We start from the raw sequence: 22,602 nt of genomic DNA, 5'->3' as shown, positions 1-22,602 counted from the left end.
ACCTCTCCTGGCCCACTGACGTATCTCTGGAAGTCCTCCACCACAGCCACAGCTTCCTCACCACTCTCAGGGTGATGCATCTGCACCCAGGTCCGGAGTTCCCCAGGCAGGATGCTCAGGAATTGCTCCAGCACCAGCAGCTCCAGGATCTGCTCCTTGGTGTGCACCTCTGGCATCAACCACCAGCGGCACAGCTCCCGGAGCCGGCTCAGTGCCTCCTGTGGCCCAGACATCTCATGATAACATAACTGCCTAAAGTGGAGCCGGAAAATTTCACAGACAGGAGGGTGATTCTTTTGGAGACTGCAGCCATGCCCCCAGGTCGGGCTCCCTGGTTCCTGTTTCACGGTCAGGCAGCCCTCCTGTCTCTGGAGAACAGCACCCCTGGGGAAGAGGCCTGAAGTTCCCCTGCCTTGGGTAGCCATTGTGACACCAAAGAGAGGCTTGTTGCACTTGCAGTTTATGTCCAATTAAAATGATGGTCTGTAATTCAGCTCTCAGAAGCTATTGTCAGAATTGAGGATATAGGATGATGGGAGTGTCACCTACAGAAACATCAAGAGAGAAATTAGATTCCCCAGAGTGTTCAGCCTCAGGCTGATGACAGACCCTCAAGTTAAAAGGCAAACCTTCATGGTGGGGTGGGGGGGGGGGAAGAGCACAACCAAGGCAGACTCTCTAAGCATCTCTTCAAATGACTTTCTTTTTTAAAGTTTCAGTGGTTTCCATCACCTAACTACAGGATAAAACCTAAATTCAATGCCCAGCATTCACAACCTAGTCTGAGGCCTCTATTCTGGCCACCCACCCTACCACTTTCCCCAGGTACCCAAACTGAAATACTGCAATGATCTCCAAATATGGGATGTGCAGGATAATCCAAAAGGTGTATTTAAAAAATAGTAAGTTGTTATTTAACTATTTAGTAGCTGTGCTACAATGTGCATTGTAGAATAGTACGTTTTTTTATTTACAAATAAACCTATGTTGGAAATGCTTGCTCAAAAGTCTTCTACTCTTCTCTTATGTGACAGCGATAACCATAAAGAAAGGTAGGGACTAAAGCTTTAGAAACAGCCATAAGCCACACATACTGTCTCTTTGGATTTTTCTTCTTCTGAAACTTTTGACAAACACCTATTCATCTAGCATGATCCATATCAAATGCCATTTTCTCCTAAAGGCATTCCTGATTGCCTCATCCAGGAAGGGGAGCTGGGAGCCTACCTCTCTGTACTTCTAACACACTGTATTTTAACTATTTTATCCATAACTCACCACTCACACCCCCTAAACTGTATGCCACAAAAGGAAAGTAACACAATGGAGTCAGAAATATCAGACCCTTTTCCACTCATCCCACTTCCCCTAGCAAGTTTTGCTGATCTCTCCAGGAGTTAAGTGTGATGACTGCCTCAGGGAACCCACAGTACCTTTTTCATTCACACCTCTGCTAGAACACTTTTTACACTGTGTTTATGACTTACACCGCGGCCACCTCCACTTTCTGGGAGGATTCAAAGGGCAGAACTGGTTCCCTGTCACCTTTGTACATGTGTGTGTACTTGGGATACTGAGGCACATATCTGGGAAACGAATGAATGATACTGAAGTTGGGAGTGGGGCAACTTTTATCAATTTACATATTATAAAATTCTGAAAATCAGCACCGTGGTGTTAATTAGGGCATCTGTGCTACACTTCCAAAGTCACCATGCATCTTGGTAACTTGAGTAAACTAACTCTCTCCAGGCCTCGACTTCTTTAAGAAAAGACAGACGTAAAAATCTGTGACTCTGCTCTAAGATCCCACACACAAAGAAAGGCCACTTTCCTACTTCCCTTACAGCTCCGAACGTTCAACCTCTTATCTGGACTTTTATGTCTCCTTCATAAAAGTCATACTTCACGTTTAAAATTCCGACTAGGTCTGACCCACTTCCGATGCTTCGTACTGTTGTTTCCCGGCGCAAGGCTGGGAAAACGTCTAACTACACGCGCGTTCAACCAGGCTTATGCTGCGCCGCTCACCTGGCCACGTCTGCCCTGCTCATCGCTGTGCCCGCAGGTGCCGGGCTCTGTGCCAGGCACAGCTGGTCAGATCACTGGGACAAAGAGGCTGCTCTACATCTGGCGCCTTCTGAGCGTCACCGGGACCGCGCGCCGACCACGGGGAGAAGAGTGCGTCGGGCCGCCGTCGCCAACCTGGGCAGTGGGCGGCCGCAGTTCCGGCCAAGCAGTCCCAGCCCAGCGGCCCTGGCCCTAGTAACACTTCCCTCCCCGTCCCAGGCCCGCTCACCGGGGCACCGCCGCGGCGACCCCCGAGCGCCAGACACCGCAGTGGCCGGCAGAAGCGAAAACAATGGCCGAGACGGAAGCAAGAGAAGCCCCACTTCCGCCCCCCTCTCCCCCAAGCGTAGGATCCCGGAAGTCTCGATCCAGAAGGTGGGCACGCGCGCCCCCGCAGCCAGAGAGCTGATTCCACTTTGGTGCAGGAACTACGCACAGCGACGGGGGCGGGGGTGGGGCTGGGGTCTCAACTGAGACGTTAGTAGGCTCACGTGTTCTGAGTCTGGGCGACCCTGACGCACACCACATTTGCCCCTTTGTCTAGCACAGAACCTGGGCTAACCTCTAAGAAATGTGTCCTTCATCCAGACTGCTGCGGGAAGGTTTTTAAGCAAGGAAGGAATCTACTCAGTCTGGACTTTGTCATTTGTACTGAGGGATTTGGAGGGAAGGAGATTTGGACATCAATTCCATCTTCGTATCTGCTCTGTAGGAAAGAATCAGTTTGCAGGTCAGGATTCTGAGCTTCGGCAAATGTCCTGCTACCTGGGTTACATTTTACTGGCTAAAAAGGGCACGGAAGACTTTGAATTCAGATCCATAGACCCCCTTTTCTCCTCTTTTTTTCTGTTTTAAGATCCTGTCTCTCTCTCTCTCACCCTCATTCATTCCTCATTCTTTGTGTTTTGTTTTTTGTTTTTGTTTTTGTTTTCATTCCTCATTCTTTAATTACTCTCAGATTTCTTCCTGCTAGTGGTATCAGGCCCTGTTCTGAGGAGAGTCACTGATAGTCACAAAACGGCCTCAGGGTAGATTCTGGGAAGACAGGGGTTCTCCTCGTCTTCTGGACTCAGGGATACAGTGATATATTAAAGCTTTTGGAGGTGGTGTTTCTTCTAAAGAAGAATTGTAGCACTTATCATATCAGCCCTGAATAATCATTGTAAGGCCTGATCCTGAAGCTGAAGCTCGAATACTTTGGCCACCTGATGTGAAGAGCCCACTCATTGGAAAAGACCCTGGTGCTGGGAAAGCCTGAAGGCAGGAGGAGGAGGAGAGGACAGAGGAGGAGATGGTTGCCTGGCATCACCGACTCAATGGACATGAGTTTGAGCAAGCTCTGGGAGTTGGTGATGGACAGGGAAACCTAGCATGCTGCAGTCCATGGAGTCGCAAAGAGTTGGACATGATAGAGCAACTGAACTGAACTGATCATAGTCCAAGAAGCAAAGTGCAAACACAAGGTATTACAGTACACAACTGATGTTTTCACATTGAGACATTTTCACTATAGCTTTACTTTCCAAACTTTATTGTGCATTCCTATCAGTAAATTTAATGCCAACGACTGAAAAACAAGCCCTTTATAACTCTAAAAGCTACTTAGAGAAGTATCAGACTTTTCTTCTTGTTATCACTGGTGACTCAGATGGTAAAGCATCTGCCTTCAATGTGGGAGACCAGAGTTCAATCCCTGGGTCGGGAAGATCCCCTGGAGAAGGAAATGGCAAACCACCCCAGTATACTTGCCTGGAAAATTCCATGGACAGAGGAGCCTGGTAGGCTACAGTGCATGGGGTCGCAAAGAGTTGGACACGACTGAGTGACTTCACTTTCACTTTTACTCTTCCCAGACTCCATCAGTTTCTGGGTAATAGAGGGAAGCCAGAAATGACAGGGAATTAGGACGACAGGGGAACAGGCTCAACACATTTCAGGTGAGCAGCCGTTGGGGACAACCTTGGTCCAGACACTAATAGAAAAGACAGAGAAAACAATACTTCTCCCACCTCCTGGGAGAGTCAACCTGGCCCTCCAGAAAGCCTCTTCTGAGGAATTAGGAAACATCCACTCACTACGAAGTTCTACATGCTTACTCTGTAGATACATCAGTGTATGGAACACTGGTGTTATTGGAGCACAGAGTAATCTGCTAGATCGTCTCAGGAAAGACTAGGTTTAATCGTGGCAAACCTCCAATAACAGATGGAGACATCGTGGAGGCCTCATATGTAAAGAGAATTTACAAGCTCCTTGGAGTATCAGGGCTCAGCTCCTTTTTGGTTCTCTCCCTACTGTCCAACTAGCAGTAAGGAATTTAAGTATACCCAGTCCTCAAAAGTGGGCAACCTTATGGATCTTCGTTGATGCGCGAGGGCTTTCTCTAGTTGTGGTGGGAAGGCGTTTCACTGTGGGAGGAACAGAAGGCAGGCGTCCAGTGGGTTAGGTGGGGGGTGTGGGGACAAGCCTCTGGGCTGAGCTCAAGAGGCCTCCCAGCAGGGCACTGGGGCCCGGGAGAAGCCGAGAAGTTGGCCCTCCCAACTTCCTAGAGAGGCCTGGAGCGGCGATGCGCATGCGCGATACGGAGCGGCGGAGAGCCGGGCTGGAAGAGTGTGGAGTGGGGCGGGTCGAGCAGTCAGGGCACTGAGAGTTCTGCGGCCTCTGGAGTTGGTGAGCCGGGCGACGGTGGAGGGGTGGGGGCTACTGTGCGGGTGCGGAGTTCCCTGGGGAGTGGCGGGTAAGGATCGGCCTGGACGCTGCGCCCTGGCAAGGATCTGGCTTTGGAGATCAACCAGCCCGGGTCCTTCGCTGCTCCGGGCGTCCGGGGCGCGAATTTGAAGTAATGGTTTCTGAATTTTATCTCCTCTGCCAGTTATGCAAACAAAGCATATTCATCACAGATAATTAGGTGAGTCGGGTGACCGTAAGAAAAGGAAGAGTAATCACAACCCGTTAATTAAAGAGTCTTCCTGACTCTTTAAAATTTGTGCATGATTTCGCAAACTCTTATACGAGTATATATTTTTTATTAGAAAACAGGCACTATTGTTTTAATTTTTTTGGTATTATAGCAAAACAGTTGTAATAAATTTTCATGTGTCATGGTAAATGTTGCCATTTTAACCATTTGAAGTGTATAATTCAGTGGTATTAAGTACATTCCCATACTATTGCTTTCTGAGAATGATGTCTTCAATTTCTGGAATGCATTTAATATATTGGTTAAAATTGTTGCCAGTATTATGACGCCACTGAGTCACATATGTGCAGCTATAATTAAACATTTTGTTTGCAGTTTCCTATAGTAGATATTGCATGAAGCTGTAAATTGAGCAAGTGACATTTGTGCAGAAAAATACCAAAAGCTTCATTAGGGTGATTATGTCTGTTTTCAAAATAAAGAGAGTAGTATGGAGCAGCCTGGTAGGCTGCAATTCATGGGGTCGCTAAGAGTCGGACACGACTGAGCGACTTCACTTTCGCTTTTCACTTTTCATGCATTGGAGAAGGAAATGGCAACCCACTCCAGTGTTCTTGCCTGGAGAATCCCAGGGACGGGGGAGCCTGGTGGGCTGCCGTCTATAGGGTCGCACAGAGTCGGACACGACGGAAGTGACTTAGCATAGCATGTATAAAATGCAGTTTTTAAACACAAGTAACAGCACTAACCTGCTGCTGCTGCTGCTAAGTCGCGTCAGTCGTGTCCGACTCTGTGCGACCCCATAGACGGCAGCCCACCAGGCTCCCCCGTCCCTGGGATTCTCCAGACAAGAACACTGGAGTGGGTTGCCATTTCCTTCTCCAAAGCACTAACCTAAAACCACTCTAATGTCTTCTGACTTACATAGACTTAAGAAATAAGAAAATGTTCTCCTTACTAAGTTAAGAGTAGTGGCAAGGAAAAGAACACTGTTTTTTTTTGTTTGGACTTTTGTTATGAACTGGAGTTCTTGGTCTCCTTGATAAAAGTTGAAATTCAGTCAAGGCTTTACTGGAATTTATGCGGCAGCAGGAGGGAGTGAAAACAAGTTAACAGGTTCCTTTGTTTCCTAGCGGGTGAGGGTGGTTCCTCACACAGAATGAGGGTAGAAGTGCTTCCAGAGATCTGGCTGGAGGGGTGACTTAGGTGGTCTATCCACCTTCTAGGTGATGCTGTGTGCAGGGGTGCTTGAGCAATACTTTGCTTTTGCTCCCAGCCCCTCAGAAGTGGCAGTTGGGTTTTTGGTCTTTCTGTAGCTTATCCTTCATAATATGCTCCAACTGCAAATGTGCGCAGTTATTTTTAGACCCTTAGAGTTTCTTTGTATTTCATTGCTGGAGGAAATGTTTGTTCAGGTGCAAGCGCTGCAACAAAGGGTCCCAAGTCCCAGCCTGCTTCAGTTCCAAACTAAAAACTCCTTAATGTTAGGTCTCTTATTTTGCAAGTAAGTAATTTGCTCAAGGATTTCAGGGAATTTCCCTTTGTTACACACATAAATATCTGTGTGCACATTCAGGAACTGACAAATGAGACTGCTTTGACATGTGTTTCTTAATGCTGAAAAAAGGCAGACAGCTTTTGGTTCAAAAAGTAAGCCAAAAAGACTGTGGGACTGTTTTGAAGATAAATCTCTATGTGTACTTACAAGTAAGGGAAACTGACAAAAACTGAAAAATGGTACCTGCTACAGTTCTGTGACTCCTGGTATCCAGGAATGTTAGTATTGTGAGCATTCTGTGATGTCATACTCCAGAGCAAAAATACAGAAGATGTAATAAAATATAACTCATTACTTTATAATCTTCAGTGTTTTTAATACTAGAAACAGTCTGAAAAAGGTCCCTCAAATGAGTCATTATGTGCTCTAGATTGAATTTTTTTTTTTTTTTTTTGGTCCCTGTGTGCAGCTAGCAGGTTCTTAGTTCCCCAACCAGGGATCGAAACTGTGCCTTCAGGAGTGAAACTGCCGAATCCTAACCACTGAACCACCAAGGAGTTCCCTAGATGGAATTTTTGAGCTTATACTTTCCCTTGCCTGATTTTAGGCCTCTTAGCCTTCTTCCTTGTTTTATTTTGCTACATAGCACCTGACACTGTCTTTACCTTATTGTCTGTCTTCTTATAAGCTCCTTAAGTTAGTGCATTTTGTCTGCTTTATTCACTGCAGAGACCATGGTGTCTAAGAAGGTAGTAGGTGCTCAGTACATATTTGTGTGGTGTGTGTGTGTGTGTGTGTGTGTGTGTGTGTGTGTGTGTGTGTGCATGCGTGCATGCTCAGTCATGTCCTACTCTAGCCTGCCAGGCTCCTCTGTCCATGGAATTTTCCAGGTAAGAATACTGGCATAGGTTGCCATTTCCTCCTCCAGGGGATCTTCCCGACCCAGGGATCACCCACATCTACTGCATTGGTAGGTGGATTCTTTACCACTGTGCCACCTGGGTAGCCCCTATTCAACACCCTTACTGCCAAGTTAATCCTTAGTATATAGACATTACTATTTCTAGATAGAAATAAACACAGTAACAACTCAAACTTCAGTTTGAAAACCTTTTTATTTTGAATAATTGTAGACTCACAGAGACTGTCAGAATTTTGTAGACTTCCCTTGTATCTTTACCTGGTATACCTAAAGGCAATGTCATGCATAACCATTGGACAGTCATCAAATTTGAGACATTTCCAGTGGTGGCAGTACTAGTAATTAAACTACTGATTTATCTAGAGCTCCTGACTGGCTAGCGAATGTTCTTTTCCTGTTTGAGAATCCAGTCTAGAATCCCTCATTGCATTTAATTGTTATGTCTCCTCACTCCCTTTCAGTCTGTGACAGCTCCTCAGTTTTACTTGACACTTTTAAAGTATTTTATATTTGTAATTTTAGACTGACCCTCTCGATTTGGTTTTGTCAGATGTTCTCCTGCTTAGACTGAGGTTGATGTTCGTATGTCTTCTTCCTGGTGATATTACTCTTGATCCAGTATTTCTGCCAAGGATTAATGATTGTAAAGTTACTGTCTGTCCTTTGTAATTAGCAATTATTTTGAGGTAGATACTTTGAGACTTTGCATAGAAATATGCTTTTCCTACTAGTTAGCATTTCTTGGTGAATCTTGCCTACAGTAGTTGTTATTGTGATGTTCTCCTAGGAGCTTTTCATTTTTTGTGTTTTTTGACTACATTTATTAACTGGAATCCTTTGTGAGGAAGAGTTGTGCCTTCTCTCCCACTTGTTTATTTACTTAATTATATCAATTACATCAGTGTGTGATGTTGGGTGTTTATTTGGGGAGTGTAGTGAGGTGTGTTGTTATTTATTTTGTGGCATAAATTATTCTAGCTTTAGCTGTTGGGTGTCTTTCAAGTTGGCTCCTGTTTCACCTTACATGTTCCCATCCTTTTTTGTGTCTTTCTCTGATTTTCAGGCACCACAAGATACTCATCTTATATTTTCACCTCTCCAGCCCTGGAATCAATCATTTCTGCAAGGATTCTTGGTTTCACTTTTTTGTAGAAGTGGTATTGAGAAATCAAATTTTGGGCACTAGATTGAGTTCATTTATAAATTGGTATAACTAAAATTTTAACATTTAAATGTGTACTAGAAGCAGTCTAGCTTTAGTTTCTAATTGTCTTAGAAACTAGTTTGCATATTATCAGTGTATAAAATAAACCTTATGTACCTTCTCATTGGGGGCTTCCCTGGTGGCTCAGTTGGTAAAGAATCTGCCTGTAATGCAGGAGACCTGAGTTTGATCCTTGGGTTGGGAAGAGCCCCTGGAGAAGGGAATGGCAACCCATTCCAGTATTCTTGCCTGGAGAATGCCCATGGACAGAGGAACCTGGCAGGCTGCAGTCCATGGGATCGCGAAGAGTTGGACCTGACTGAGCGACTAAACACAGCACACACCCTCTCACTAGCAGGAAAAACACAAGAGTAAGAGAGTATTTATTTAAGAGGATTTTAAAAGGAAGTCAGAATTGCTTTGTATGAAAGCAAAATGACAGAAAGAAGAAAATATTCCTAAAAACTGCCCAGGAATTTCCCTGGTTCTTTTCCAGGCCATTTTCATTTAGGAATGAAACTGAGTGAAGGGATGAAGCTGGGGAGAAGAGGCCTGATCCATCTCAGGTTGCCCCCGAGTCTGGGGGCTCACATTTATGGTGTCGTCTTAACAAGTTGATGTTTTCTTCTGTCCTCAAAAACTGATTGGGATCTGGGAGGAACCCAGAGGCATTAGAATACCTGAATTTAATTGGGCAGTTTCAGCTCACTGGCCTCCATCTTTATTTACTGTGCTGTGAGGCTTTCATTCAGACTTTGAAAGGCCCAGGAGGTCATTAGCTTTTTTTTTTTTTTTTTTTAATGCTGCTTCAGTACATTGGCTTTACTGCATCAGAGCAAGTGGACCCAAGTTGGTTTGGTAGCAATGTCTGTTTTTTTTCTGTCTGTCTGGTACACAGGCCCCTTTCTTTTGATTATAACACCTTAACTTGGGGAGAACTACTGTCCCCACTCTCAGTCCATGTGCTCCTGAGGTTTTGATGCATTCAGTTCCCCTTCCAGGATATTCCAGTGGCAGATAGTGACTCAGATGTGACCCATCAGAGCATTTTATCACTTCGTCACAGTGATTGGTTCACAAAGAGATGTGTTAGCCAGGCCAGGCTTAACTCTGGGACTTTGATAAATAGAAATTTAAAGAAAGCTCTTTCTCAAAGTCTTAATCTGGTTGGGCTGCTGTAACAGAATGCCATAGACTGGATGCCTTATGAACAACGGAAATTTATTTCTCATAGTTCTAGAGACTGGAAAGTCCACTCTCAAGGTGCTGGCAGATTAGGTATCCAGTGAGAACCTGCTTCCTGGTTCATAGATGGCCTTCTTGCTTTGTCCTCTCATGGCAGAAGTGGTCATTAGCTTTTATCCACGTTCATGGTTGCAGAGACTGGGCTCAAAGAACTGTATTCTTTTGCCATGTTCACGGGCAGTTGCCGTCATTTTTCTGCTGTCCTTCACATCATCTCTTTACAAATAACTTCATTGACCTCCTTGGACATTTCTGTAGCAGCTGCTTCACAACAGGTCGACTTGGAGGCTTACGTTTGGTGCTTATTTCACTAAGATATGTCAGTGCTCTATATTTCCTGCTGGTACGTTTCTTCATAATACTTCTCTCTGGTCTCCAGTTCATTGTCTTCAGTCTTACTCCTGTATTTCTCTTCACCTGAGCATCTTTCTCTTCCCCAGTCTGTTGTGCAAATTTGTCTGGCAAAGGCCCTGCCTTTTTCTTTCACAGCAAAGCTTCATTTCTCTGCCAAAACTTCAACTTCCTCATCATGCGTGATCCTAAAGTAGTTCTTCACTTGACTCTCCATGACCCTGTAACAATACTGCATTTTCTTTAATCTGGGTGGTGACAAGCATTCCGGTGTGAGCTTTCTTCCCATTTCAGTTAACAGTCATCTCTTATCAGTCCTCCCAGCACTCACTGAGTCCAGGAGACATTGACTAGGTATTGGTTTGTAGCAAATGTAGGAGATGATGGTCTCTGTTTTAATCATGGATGAGGATAGTGATTTTTTTAAAAATTTGCTTTAAAGTGGTGGGAGTTGAAGAGTTCCATGCTCTCAGGGGAAGCTAGCTGTCATGTATGATTTGTTACACAGAGCAGTGGGGCTAATTTGCAACAGGTTCCAAAGCCTACTGTCCATATTATTTTTATATATGGACTGAGGTAGAGGTGTAACCTCATTTTTTTGTATGTGTATATCCAGTTGTTCCAGCACCGTTTGTTGAAAAGTGTCTTCTTTCCCCTTTGAGTGCTCTTGGGACTTCCATAAAAAATAAGTTGATGGGCATTTTGCTGGTGGTCCAATGTCTGGGACTCCATGCCCCCAGTATAGGGGGCCCGGGTTTGATCCCTAGTCAGGGAACTGGATCCTACACACTGCAACTAAGACCCACTGCAGCCAAATAAAATACATACATAAATTTAAAATATATTTAAAAAGTAAGTTGACCTTAGGAGACTTCCCTAGTGGTCTAGTGGTTAAGACTCTGTCCTTCCAATGCAGAGGACACAGGTTCAATCCCTGTTGGGGAACTAAGATTCTACATGCTACGCAGTGCAGCTGGAAAAAAAAAAAAGTTAACTGTAGATGTTTACTTCTGGACTCTTACCTATTTCACTGATCTGTGTGTGTATTACACAGTCCTGATCAGTGCTGTTTTGTCAAATAAGTTTTGAAATTGTGAAGTGTGAGTTCTTCAACTTAATTTTATTTTTCAAGGTTTTTTTTTTTTTTTTTCATTTTGTTGGAATCCTTGAATTCCCAGTGAATTTTCCAGATGGTCAGGCCCCAGGTGAGCTTCCTGGGTTCCAAGTGTGTGGCCCAGGAATGGCAGGACCTCATCTCCAGGGCTCTGGCCCATTCAGAGGCTGCTCCTGTGACTTCTCTTCCTAACTGCCTCCCCTGGACTTGGTCCCATCCACTGAGTACATGGACTGTTATCTTACCCTGAACGTGTCCTTTTATTAATGTGTCCTCCCAGCTTCTTTCTGTACCCCCACCCCTTTGGCCCCAGGGTCTCAACCCTGTCTTGGTACCCTTGTTGACTCTGCCCCTTAGGCTGTGAAAGTCCCTGAGCTGCAAATGTCCCTGAGCAGTAGAAGCTTGTCATTCCAGGAGGCTAAAGAGTTGGAGTTTCTGTCTGTGAACTATACTCTAAAGAACTGGAAAGGTACAGCACTCAGTCAGAGAGCCCTGTACTGGAACATCATGCTGGAAAATTGCTGCAGCCTGGCCCCATTGGGTAATGACTCTGCTCCCTAGTAACTTAGAGTCTGCCTTCTTTACATTTTCTTTGCTATGTTCTTATTCTTTTAATTATGAAAATATAAAGAGAATGGAGAGAATAGTATAATAAATCTCTCTACATCATCACTCACTTTGATAGTCATTAACATTCTCTGTGACTTCCCTGGTGGCTCAGACGGTTCTCTGTACTTCCTTATTAATTGAAGTGAGCTGGTTTAGTTAAGAGTTTGTAGTTGGAAGGAATAGAGAGCCATTCAGTTACTATAAGTCATGAGCTAAGTTACTTAGAGTAAGATTGAAGGATTGGAAACCCTGAACAGACTCACCAGCTAGACCAGGCTTTGGGAAACAAAGCTTTGTGAGGACCTGGGAGCCTCAGCAGCAGAAAAGTGACAGTGAAAGTCACTCAATCGTGTCCAACTCTTTGTGACCCCATGGACTATACAGTTCATGGAATTCTGTAGGCCAGAATACTGGAGTGGGTAGCTTTTCCCTGCGCCAAGGGATCTTTCCAACCCAGCAGCAGAAGTGAAAGGATTTTTACGGCAGTGTTGTAAGACAGCTGTGTCCTGTGTATCTGTTTTTCTATTCCCACTGATGGCCATTCTCTTTACTCTGAATCTTTTGTCCCCCTTCAAGCTCTTTCTTAATTAGACTTCCTATTTCCTCATATGTTCTGTTTGCTGTGGTTCCTGATGGATTTCTTCTCTCCATGCATCATTTCAACTTGAGCTACTACTTGTAATTTCCTTCATTTTGTCCTACTTTCAGTTCAGAATTTATGTAGAAAGGGATTCCATTGGTGGTTCAGCCATTAAGTATCATATTTCTTTGGGCAGAACTTTGTTCCAGGTCACCCAGAGCTGATGACTACTCTATAAGCCGCACTTGGGTCTGGTGCTTGGCCGTGGTCCAGTCACCTAGTCCTGGTTCTTGTCCATCCTGGGATGATCCGGGTTGCTTTGCACAAAACATCGTTTTCTCAGCTTCCCCTTCAGAAAGACTAGGGCAGGGCTGCTTCCTGAAAGGGGCTGTTGTCAGAGGAGTTTCTGGGGTTGACCGGTCTAGGACAGTAGCCTACTCTGGAGAGGGTGGGCTTAGAATTAAAGGGCCAGATACCTTTCATTTTCCATATGCTGAGATGGTATGATAGCTTGTGGTCTGGTTAAGATGTGATTGAAAGGAACCAATATTTTTGTGTTTACCTATGACCATGGATACTCTGCCTTTCCCAGCTTTTATATTTAATTCCAGAATTTAAAAGCAAATACTCAGCTCTTCAGTCTTATTATGTTTACAGGTTATCAAGCTACAAAACATGTACTTTGATTTGTATTTCAAATTATTGCCTTTGTTAATTTTCATAGAAGTGCCTACTGGCACCTCCTAGTCCAGTGCTCCAGAGACTAGGATGTTGCCAATTTTAGAGCTCTACTCTCTCCTTCAGTACATTTTCCCAGCCTTTTTGAACCCATAGCTTCTCCAAATATCATTACTATTCTTTCATACCAGAATCACTCCTTTTTGTGCACTTTTTCCTGATCACGCCCTCGTAATACACATTTCCCTTCAACTCTCATGTTTGCCTACATGTTTCTCATATTTAGTTTAAAGTATTTGCCATCACTCTCCTTGACATCTTTGCTGTGAACTGTGGAGCTGTACAGTATCATGGTTGGAGTGAATCCGAGAGTTCATCATTTTACTAAGGAGACACCACATCTAAGTGACTTCTGGGAGATCACACTGTGCTTTACAGTTTGGTCTCTTGCCTTTCAATTGGCCTGCTCACCTGGCTGTGCTGGCTCCACATCCCTCTGTCCTGATAGCTCTGCTTTTTCCCTCCTGTTCTCAATGTGTCTCCTTATTCCTTATCCTCAATGTGGATTTTTTTTTAAGCTACATAGACTCCTGACAGTTCATTTCCTCAATAGGACAAGAAGTGAGTGAAAGTTGTTTTCTTCTGTCTTTTGGCAGCAGGTGAAAACAGGATGGCAAGTTCACAGTTGTCTCCGAAGCAGGACATTTCTGAAGAGTCAGAGTCAGCTGACAGGACCTCAGGCATACTCTGTGGACTGATTCTTAGAGGACCAGAAGCTGGGGCTTCCTGTGAAGAAGCTTTAGAGAAACTAAAAGTTCAACCCTCAGATGAAGAAGGAACCAGACGGGAAAGTGATTTCTTAGAGATAACACAGGAGGATAAAAAGAAATCTACAAAGGATCGATGTGATGAGTATAAGGAACTTGGGGGACATCCAGATCTGTCCTCCACTCTCTCAAAACATCAGGGAGTTCTGAAGGGACAGAAATTATATCGATGTGATGAATGTGGCAAAGTTTTTAATTGGAGTTCACACCTCATTGGGCATCAGAGAATCCACACTGGAGAGAAACCATATGAGTGTACTGAGTGTGGCAAGACCTTTAGGCAGACCTCTCAGCTCATTGTCCACCTCAGAATCCATACAGGGGAAAAACCTTATGAATGCAGTGATTGTGGAAAGACCTATCGCCACAGCTCCCATCTCATTCAACACCAGAGACTTCATACTGGGGAGAAACCATATAAATGTAATGAATGCGGAAAAGCTTTCAACGAAAGTTCCAAACTCTTTGACCACCAGAGAACTCATACTGGGGAGAAACCATATGGATGCAATGAGTGTGGAGCACTCTTTAGTCGGAGTAAAAGCCTTATCCGCCATCAGGTACTTCACACTGGTAAGAAACCTTACAAGTGTGAGGAGTGTGGGAAAGCTTTCTGTTCTAACAGAAATCTTATTGACCATCAGAGAATCCACACTGGGGAGAAGCCTTATGAGTGTAATGAATGTGGCAAGGCCTTCAGTCGGAGTAAATGTCTTACTCGACATCAGAGTCTCCACACCGGGAAAAAACCATACAAGTGTAGCAAATGTGTGAAAGCCTTCAATCAGATCTCTCAACTTGCTGACCATGAGCGAATTCATACTGGAGAAAAACCTTTTGAATGTAATGAGTGTGGTAAGGCATTCAGTCTGAGTAAATGTCTCACTCGACATCAGCGACTTCACACTGGTGAAAAGCCCTATAAATGCAATGATTGTGGAAAATCCTTCAATCAAAACTCGTACCTCATTATTCATCAGCGAATTCACACTGGTGAGAAACCTTATGAATGTAATAAATGTGGAAAGGTCTTCACTCATAATTCTAGCCTTATGGTACATCAGAGAACCCATACTGGGGAGAAGCCTTATAAATGTAAAGATTGTGAGAAAGCCTTTCGTGATAGCTCACAACTCACCGTGCACCAAAGAGTTCATACTGGAGAGAAACCCTATGAATGTATTGAGTGTGGGAAAGCCTTTAGTCAGCGTTCTACTTTCAATCACCACCAGCGAACTCACACTAGAGAGAAGCACTCAGGTCTGGCTCAGTCTGTTTGTTAAGACACGATTCTCTAAGACAGCAAGAAACTTTAGGTTAAGGTTTCTGTATAAGTATGTTCATCCTGATCTCTACTTGGAACCACCTGTTCCATGTGTACCATCCCAGGACTTTCCTCGTGGTCCAGTAGTTAAGGCTCTGAGCTCCCAAAATGGGGGGCATGAGTTTTGATTCCTGGTTTGGGAATGACGATTCCACATGCCACACAGCATGGCTAACATAAAGAAAAAAAATGAGAAAAAAAAATATGGACCATCTCCAAATGCTCGCTGCTGGTCACAAAGGTGGGAGAGTTGGAGTAACAGTGGAATCTTCCTCCTCCTCTTGGGGAAATAAGGACTACATGTTTCATGTGCTTATAGGTTTCCTTCTTCTTTTTTTGGCTGCATGAGGCAGCTTGCAGGATCTTGGTTCCCCAACCAGGGATAGAACCTGTGCCCTCAGAAATGAAGGCACGAAGTCCTGGACTGCTTGAACCACTGGACCTCCTCCATTTTACCGTTTATATAAAGTCATCCTCTAAGACTGAGTCATTCTTCCTACCTCTTGAATGTGGCCCTTTTAAAGCTTGGTTTAATCTAGACCCTCACCACTTGTGTTCTCTAGGAAGAAAAGCTTTTCTTCCGGTTTGCCAGTCTGTGTCCCTTGAACCTTTAAGATCCAGGACTTTATTTTTTTTAAGTGTTTTACTTTGGAAACTCCCAGGTTCCGGGGGAGACCCCATATGAACACACAGGTCCAGCCCTCAACTCTGATTTAAATGTGGCTGGTCATATCTTATGTAGAAACTCTTGTCTGTTGAATGTTTTAATTTATTATCTTCTGGTTCTGCTCATACCCTACCACACTGAGTCTCTGGGGGACAGATCCAGCACTGCTCATAACTCTGTGAGCTGACCACCAGCAGCACCAGAAATGAATGTCCTCGCTTCCTAGGAAAGCACTCAGGCTCTTGGTTGGAGGAAAAGGAGCTACATTTGAACGCTACACCTCAATTTCTATTGGCTATTGCTAGTATTTTAAAAGTTAACTGATTTTTAAAAAATTTTACTTGGATCCAGTTACCTCGTTTAATTAATTTTGGTCTGAAGAATTTTTTAGTTTCATTTCCTAGCTTTTCTAGATATACAATAAAACAGTAACGATTAGTGTTCTCTTAATTTCCAATCTGTATGCCACTTATGTCAAACATCAGCATTAAAAAAAAAGTTGAACAGTGAATAACAGGCATATTCCATGTCTTGTTTCTAATTTTCAGAAAGGTTTTTAAGCATGTCACAGTTGTACCTGTGGTTCACCCTCATTGTTTCTGATAAGTACTGTGTTAAGGAAGTTTTCTTCTATTCCTGTTTTTAGAAGCAGCAATATGTTATAGTGGTAAAGAGCACAGATTTTGTGCCTGGAAACCTAGGTTCAAATCCTGCCTCCATCACTTTCCTTAGGTGTGTAATCTTGGACAAGCCACTGGGCCACCAGGGAAGTCCCTTCTAATAAGAACATAAACTCCATCATGAGTGCCCTTCCTTTTGTCTTTCATGTGTAAAATGGAGCTACCTCATAGGGCCTTGAGAATAAAATTCATTTATAAGTATAAGGAACTCGAAACAGTACTTGACATGTAGTGTACACATACTGTAGGAAGTTATCATAATAAAGTTTTTATTACGAACGGATGCTAAGTTCTATCAAAAACTTTAAAAATCTGTTGGTAAAATTTCATGGGTCTTATCCTTTACTCTTTTTGTATCAATTTTGTTGGCAGGTTTCCAAATAATTGAAATTTTCTTGTGTTCCTGGAATAAAATCTGTTTTTTCATGGTGATTGTATCTTATTTTTGAAGTACAGAACTAGATTCAGTTTGCTTAGCAAAATTAATTTGGGAGTTTTGTTTCTCTTTTGTTACCTGGAAGAGTTTGCATAATAAGGGAGATATTCTTTGCAGAGTACAGATAACTGGGCCTGATCCCTTTTTGGGAGGAAGGGGATTGGGAGGGACATACCTTGAGCAGCTGTCTTAGTTGGAATTGCTGTAACAAAATGCCATAGAGTGGTGGCTTACCAAACATTTATTCCTCAGAGGCTGGGAAATCCAAGATCAAGTTGCCAGCATGGTTAGGTTCTGGTACAAATCCTTTGAGTCCTGGCTGCAGCCAGCTGCTTCCTTGCTATATCCTCATATTGCAGAGAAAGAGAACAGCTGTCTCTTCCTCTTCTTTTTTTCTTTCAGTGTTTGTTTTTATTTATTTGCTTTCTCGGGTCTTAGTTGCGGCATGTGGGATCTTTGATCCTTGTTGTAGCGTGCGGGATCTTTAGTTGCAGCATGTGGGATATAGCTCCCTGACCCAGTATGGAACCCGGGCCCTCTGCATTGGGATCATATAGTCTTAGCTACTGGACAGCGAAGTCCTTTCCTCTTCTAATAAGAACTTCATTAACTCCATCATGAGTGCCCTACCCACATAAACTAACCTATTTTGAGTTACTTCCTCAAAGCCCAACTCTACATAGGATCACCCTTAGGTGGATTATGGTGATTAGGGCTTTAACACATGAATTTCAAAAACACAGACATTCAGTCCATACATTCTGCCTCTGGCTTCCCGAAATTCAGGTCCTTTTCATTTGCAAAATAAATTAATTCCATCCTAGCAGCCCCAAAGTCTTAATTCAGCATTAGCTTTAAAGTCTGAAGTCCACAAGTCTCATCTAAACATTATCTAAATCAGATAGGGGTCAAATTCAAGCTGAGGCAATTCTTCAGCTGTGAACCTGTAAAACCAGACAGGTTATATGCTTCCCAAATAAAGTTCTGAGTGTTTATAGGGTAGACATTTGATGTCAATAAAACCCACAGTCCTTCCCTCCTGTGTTTCTCTCCTGTGTCTTTGTTACTATTCATACAGAACATTAACCTTCTGACATTTGGGGTCACCAAATGTGGGTAATTTTCCCCACACTAATTCTCTGGAACACCAGCTGGGTGTCCCACAATTTAGCCCAGTTCTGACACTTTGGAGACAGTGTCAAACTGCACAGTGTAAGGGATTGGTCTCACAAAATTTACACACACACACACCAACTTTAGATACTAGTTCCAAGCCCAGGTTATCACCTGCGCTATTGACTAACCAGCGTAGATCAGAGGTTCCAACAACCACCTCGGGTTTAATTTGCTAGAGTGGTTCACAGAACTCAGGAAAAGTTTACTTATATTTTCTGATTTTTGTTTTTTCTTATAAAAGCGTATGAGGATGGATACATAGAGTAAGATCTGAGAGGGTCCCGGCACAAGAGCTGCTGTCTCTATGGAGTCAGGATGTGTCACCCTCTGAGGAGCTCTCTGAACCTGGTATTATTGGGTTTTTATGCAGGCTTCATCATGCAGGCATCTCCATTATCAAGAGAACAGGGTGGGGGCAGAAGGAGCTGAAAATCTCAAGCTTTAACCATGGTTTTGTCTTTCTTGTGACCAGCCCTCATCCAGGAGCCTACACAGAGTTACTTTATTAGAATGAAAGATGAGACTTCCTTGGTGGTCCAGTGGTTAAGACTATGTGCTCCCAATGCAGGAGGCATGGGTCAGGTTCAATCCTTGGTTGGGGAACTTAAGATCCCACAAGCCACACAGTGTGACCAAAAATAAATAAATAAAGCAATTTTCCTATCACTTAGTAAATTACAAAGATTTCAGGAACCCTATGTCAAGAACCACGATCAAAGACCCAAATATTAGAACAAAAGGTGCTCCTGGTGCTCTTATCACTTAGAAAATTACAAGGACTTAAGGGACTCTGTGCTAGGAACTAGGGGCAGAGACCAATGTGTATTATCTCACATTTCAATTCCAAAAAGGAGAAATCTGAAGGGAAAAAGTGTGCTTGTTCAAAACTTAGTTATTCTGGCTCAGTTCTCTGCTCTCCAGGATTAGGGGTGATAGTCCCGCCTTCTGGATCCACCGGCTTATCAGAGCTCTAGGGGAGGCTTGCTCTCAAACCTCTAAGTGGCTCTGCCCTCGTGGATTCTGTGGGAGTTGTGTGGTCTGTCTGAAACTGAAGTGGTAACCCTGATGATCTCAATCATTCTAAGGGTTATTCTTCCTTTGTCTTGAAGAAGCACACTTTCACACTCTGTCTTCATTTCTCATTTTACAACTTCAGATGCAGTCATACTGGAGGTTAGGGCTTCAGCCTGTTAATTTAGGGGGGACACAATTCAGTCCTAGCAATACCTCCATTCCCCTGCAATATGCCACCAGTGGTAAGCCTCGATCTGCAACAACCCAGTTATCCTCAGAATTACTTGTTTTAAAAAATTATTTTGAGAGCTCAATAGTTCTGTCGTGTAGGCTTAGTAGATGCAGTGTGTGAGCTTAGTTGCTCCTCAGCATGTGGGTTCCTAGTTCTCGGACCAGGGCTTGAACTTGCGTCCCCTGCATTGTAAGGAGGACTCCCAACCACTGGACCGGCAGGGAAGTCCCTCTCAAGAATTACTTTTCAAAAAAAAAAAAGATAAAAGAATTACTTTTCATCCACTGTGTTGACATCCTCATTACTGACCTGACCAACAAGCTGGCCTTGACCAGTCTCTACATGAGGTCATAGATTTTATGACACGCAAGAAGGGTTGACAACCCTGATGAGATGCAAGACCTGCTCAAAAGTGCAGCTTCTATGAGCCACCTGGGCGAGTCATCAGAGGAGTATCCCTGATAAAGTCAACCAAAAGCTGCTGTCCTTGGCAGCTTCCACCAACAAGAAAGAAGCTAACTGTTAGGCCTGTTTGGCTATCGGAAGCAACAGGTACCAAATGTCCTTTATGGCAAGGTTACCTGCAAGACAGCCATCTATGAATGGGACTCCTAAAAGCAGCAGACTCTAGAGGTTGTGCTAGATGCGTTGGCATGGGCCCTGTCATTGGGACCAATGATGCTTGCCAGCCCTGGAGCTATGTATCGTAGAGACTTACATGATAATTGGAGCCTACAGGAACAAGAGACTGCTATTTGGATACATAGGCCTCTTGAGTTTGGGACATGTGAATACTAAAGGCAGCTGCCAGAAACACCCCCTTCAAATGGCAACTCCTAGTTGGCTTTTGGCCCTAATGAAAACAGAGCTCCTGACTACCAAAGCCCTGTATGTGACCTTAAGACCCGAGTTGCCCATCCTCACATGAGTACTCACTTATCTTATTAATAAAATAGGACAGGATTAACAAAGTGCTATCATTAATATTACATCCCATATCAAGCCTCAGTGGGATTCCAGGGGTGGGCCAACTCCGTGAAGCAGCTGCCTTTCCGGAAAGGACTGAACAGCCTGCAGAGAGCGCTCTCACCACACCCTTAGTGAAGTGCAGTGCACGGGTCAGAGATGTTCCAGTTGATGGTATGGTTTGTGTTTGCATCTTTTCTTAGTTTTCACATTTTGGGACAAAGCGTCCTGGGTTCAACCAATTCAGTGTGAATCTTTACCTCTTTCAGCAACACTGAGTATAGCTGCTAATGCCTCTGGGTGGTCGCCTGCCTGATCCTTCCTGTAGGCAAATTACCCACAACATATTTCATAATTGCTCCCTATAGAGTTGCCTGCTTCATTTTTTGGGTCTCAAACTTCCTTCTCAGTCCAGAGGTTATTGTGGAACTTAACAATAGAACAGTCATCTTAGGCTTGGGAAGTCATTTCAAGACAGTCATACCCTCCCCCAAGGAAAAATCACCAGCAGTTACAAGCAGTTAGTGGTCCAGAAAGATTGAGCAATGACACACCCAGCCCTAACCACGATACGGGTGGAACATTAACCCAAGGGTGACCAGAATGGACCATAAAAGAAGCCCAGTTTCTCTCCCCTACCGGAGGCAGACACTTCTGGGTCTCTCTTGCTGCTCCCTTGCAGTGTACTCAGTAAATCTCACTTGGTACCCTCACTTCTGACTCAGTAAATCCTTTTACCAGGTGCTGGCCCATCACCACACCCCTTGACAGTTACCATTCAGTATCCCTGCCATCCAACAACACTTGGGATACAGCAATAAATAAAAACAGATTTTATAGTCTCTCTTTCCCATTCCTATTTCCTGACCCAAAGATGGATCCCCTACCCATTACCGATAGAGATTCAGCTCTCCAGGAGAGCCTTCCTGATACTGTCTTTATCCCTGGATCCAAAGGCATACCATCATCTTTTTGGAGGAAGACAGAGGAGGGCTTTTAGAATGTTAGGGACGGAGGAAGGATGTGTGTGAGTTCCTGGCAAGGGAGGAGAGGCTGAATTCCACTTTAAAATCTTTTTAGTACTACTTAAAGTATCAGTATTTCTTTGCTATGTTAGAAAGTACTTTAAAAATTCAAACATCATCTTTGTAAAAGAGAACACATTTTTTGATTCCTTGTTTTCCCCCACGAAGCAGGGCTGAGTTTGTGACCAGGAGTGGAAAATCCCATTGTAGGGTAAGGGAGTTAGAGAAGACGAGGTTCGAAAAAAGAACGAGACCAGCATTTTACAGGAACAGATCACCTTTAATGAGGCGAGAAGGGGCAGCAGGGAGATTAGTGAGCTGCTGCACTAACCCAAGAAAAGAGTAAGTATATATAGGCATACATGTGGAAAGCTACTGTATTAAGGGGGCCTGTCCTCCAAGGTGGTTCTGAGTAGTTATCTCTTTAACGGCTGGGGCAAGGAATTTTGGAGATCAGCCAGAGGCTGGACCCGCTGGGAGCTGGGCCAGAGGCTGGACCCGCAGGGAGCTGGGCGTAATCAGCCTTAATGTCCATTTTTTTTTTCCGGGTGAGACAGTTCTTTGTTTTGCATAGAATGGTGGGGAGGACCTGGAGGAGGGTTTTAACTCCAGGCTATTTTGAGCCAGGTAACTTTCCTTGACCCATCAGGACAGTTTTCTTTCTGTCACTTGGCCACAGCTAATTCTCAGTTGTACACTCTGATCTTTCTTTGGCCACAGTCCAGAGCCCCCCCACAACTCCCACCCCCGCCTCAATATACCAAGACTTATCTCTTCACATTTCCAAATAGGAGGTAAAGGAAATTCCCTGGTGGTCCAGTGGTTAGGACCCCACGCTTCCACTGCTGGGGCCTGTGTTCTGTCCCTGGTCAGAGAACTAAGAGCTCCAAAAACCCTGTGTCAAGGCCAAAATCAAACAAACAAAATAAGAGGTAAAAAAACAGGGGAGGTAAAACTTTCCTCCTCTTTCAAAGTCAAAAGCTAATGCGTTATAAATTTGAGAACAAGCAAATGAATAAAACCCTTCAGCAACGCTGCAGGGAATCTGTGTAAAAGGAAGGATC

General features: G+C 44.0%; 3 protein-coding genes across 12 annotated transcripts in view; 2 read left to right on the top strand and 1 right to left on the bottom strand.

Annotated features, from left to right (window-relative positions):
* LOC109576059 (zinc finger protein 660) overlaps window positions 1-2,389 on the bottom strand; it is a 59,818-nt gene extending 57,429 nt beyond the window's left edge. For 4 of the 8 annotated variants that reach the window (XM_070776206.1, XM_019984381.2, XM_019984382.2 and 1 more), the window contains exons 1-2: window positions 2,032-2,378; window positions 3-545 (exon numbers count right to left, since the gene is read on the bottom strand). In XM_070776206.1, the coding sequence (XP_070632307.1) occupies window positions 3-425 (423 nt within the window). In that variant the 5' untranslated portion in view covers window positions 426-545; window positions 2,032-2,378. Of the gene's footprint in view, window positions 1-2; window positions 546-2,031 lie in introns of those variants that run through there. The other 4 variants (XM_019984380.2, XM_070776204.1, XM_070776203.1 and 1 more) reach the window with 4 other exon arrangements.
* A 2,258-nt stretch (window positions 2,390-4,647) lies between these two features.
* Window positions 4,648-22,602, top strand: part of ZNF445 (zinc finger protein 445) — a 61,018-nt gene continuing 43,063 nt past the window's right edge. The window contains exon 1 of one of the 3 annotated variants that reach the window (XM_019984560.2): window positions 4,648-4,740. The gene's annotated coding sequence lies outside the window, so the exon portion shown is untranslated. Of the gene's footprint in view, window positions 4,741-4,794; window positions 4,979-22,602 lie in introns of those variants that run through there. The other 2 variants (XM_070776195.1, XM_019984558.2) reach the window with 2 other exon arrangements.
* LOC109576142 (zinc finger protein with KRAB and SCAN domains 7) lies at window positions 5,865-15,474 on the top strand. Its single transcript, XM_070776196.1, has 2 exons — window positions 5,865-11,865; window positions 13,848-15,474. Exons 1-2 carry the CDS (start codon window positions 11,706-11,708, stop codon window positions 15,299-15,301), a joined length of 1,614 nt encoding a protein of 537 aa, XP_070632297.1. The 5' UTR covers window positions 5,865-11,705; the 3' UTR covers window positions 15,302-15,474.

The sequence above is a fragment of the Bos indicus genome, chromosome 22, assembly GCF_029378745.1.
Source record: "Bos indicus isolate NIAB-ARS_2022 breed Sahiwal x Tharparkar chromosome 22, NIAB-ARS_B.indTharparkar_mat_pri_1.0, whole genome shotgun sequence".
Taxonomy (NCBI): Eukaryota; Metazoa; Chordata; class Mammalia; order Artiodactyla; family Bovidae; genus Bos; species Bos indicus.
This window is presented reverse-complemented; position numbering and strand designations above follow the sequence as displayed.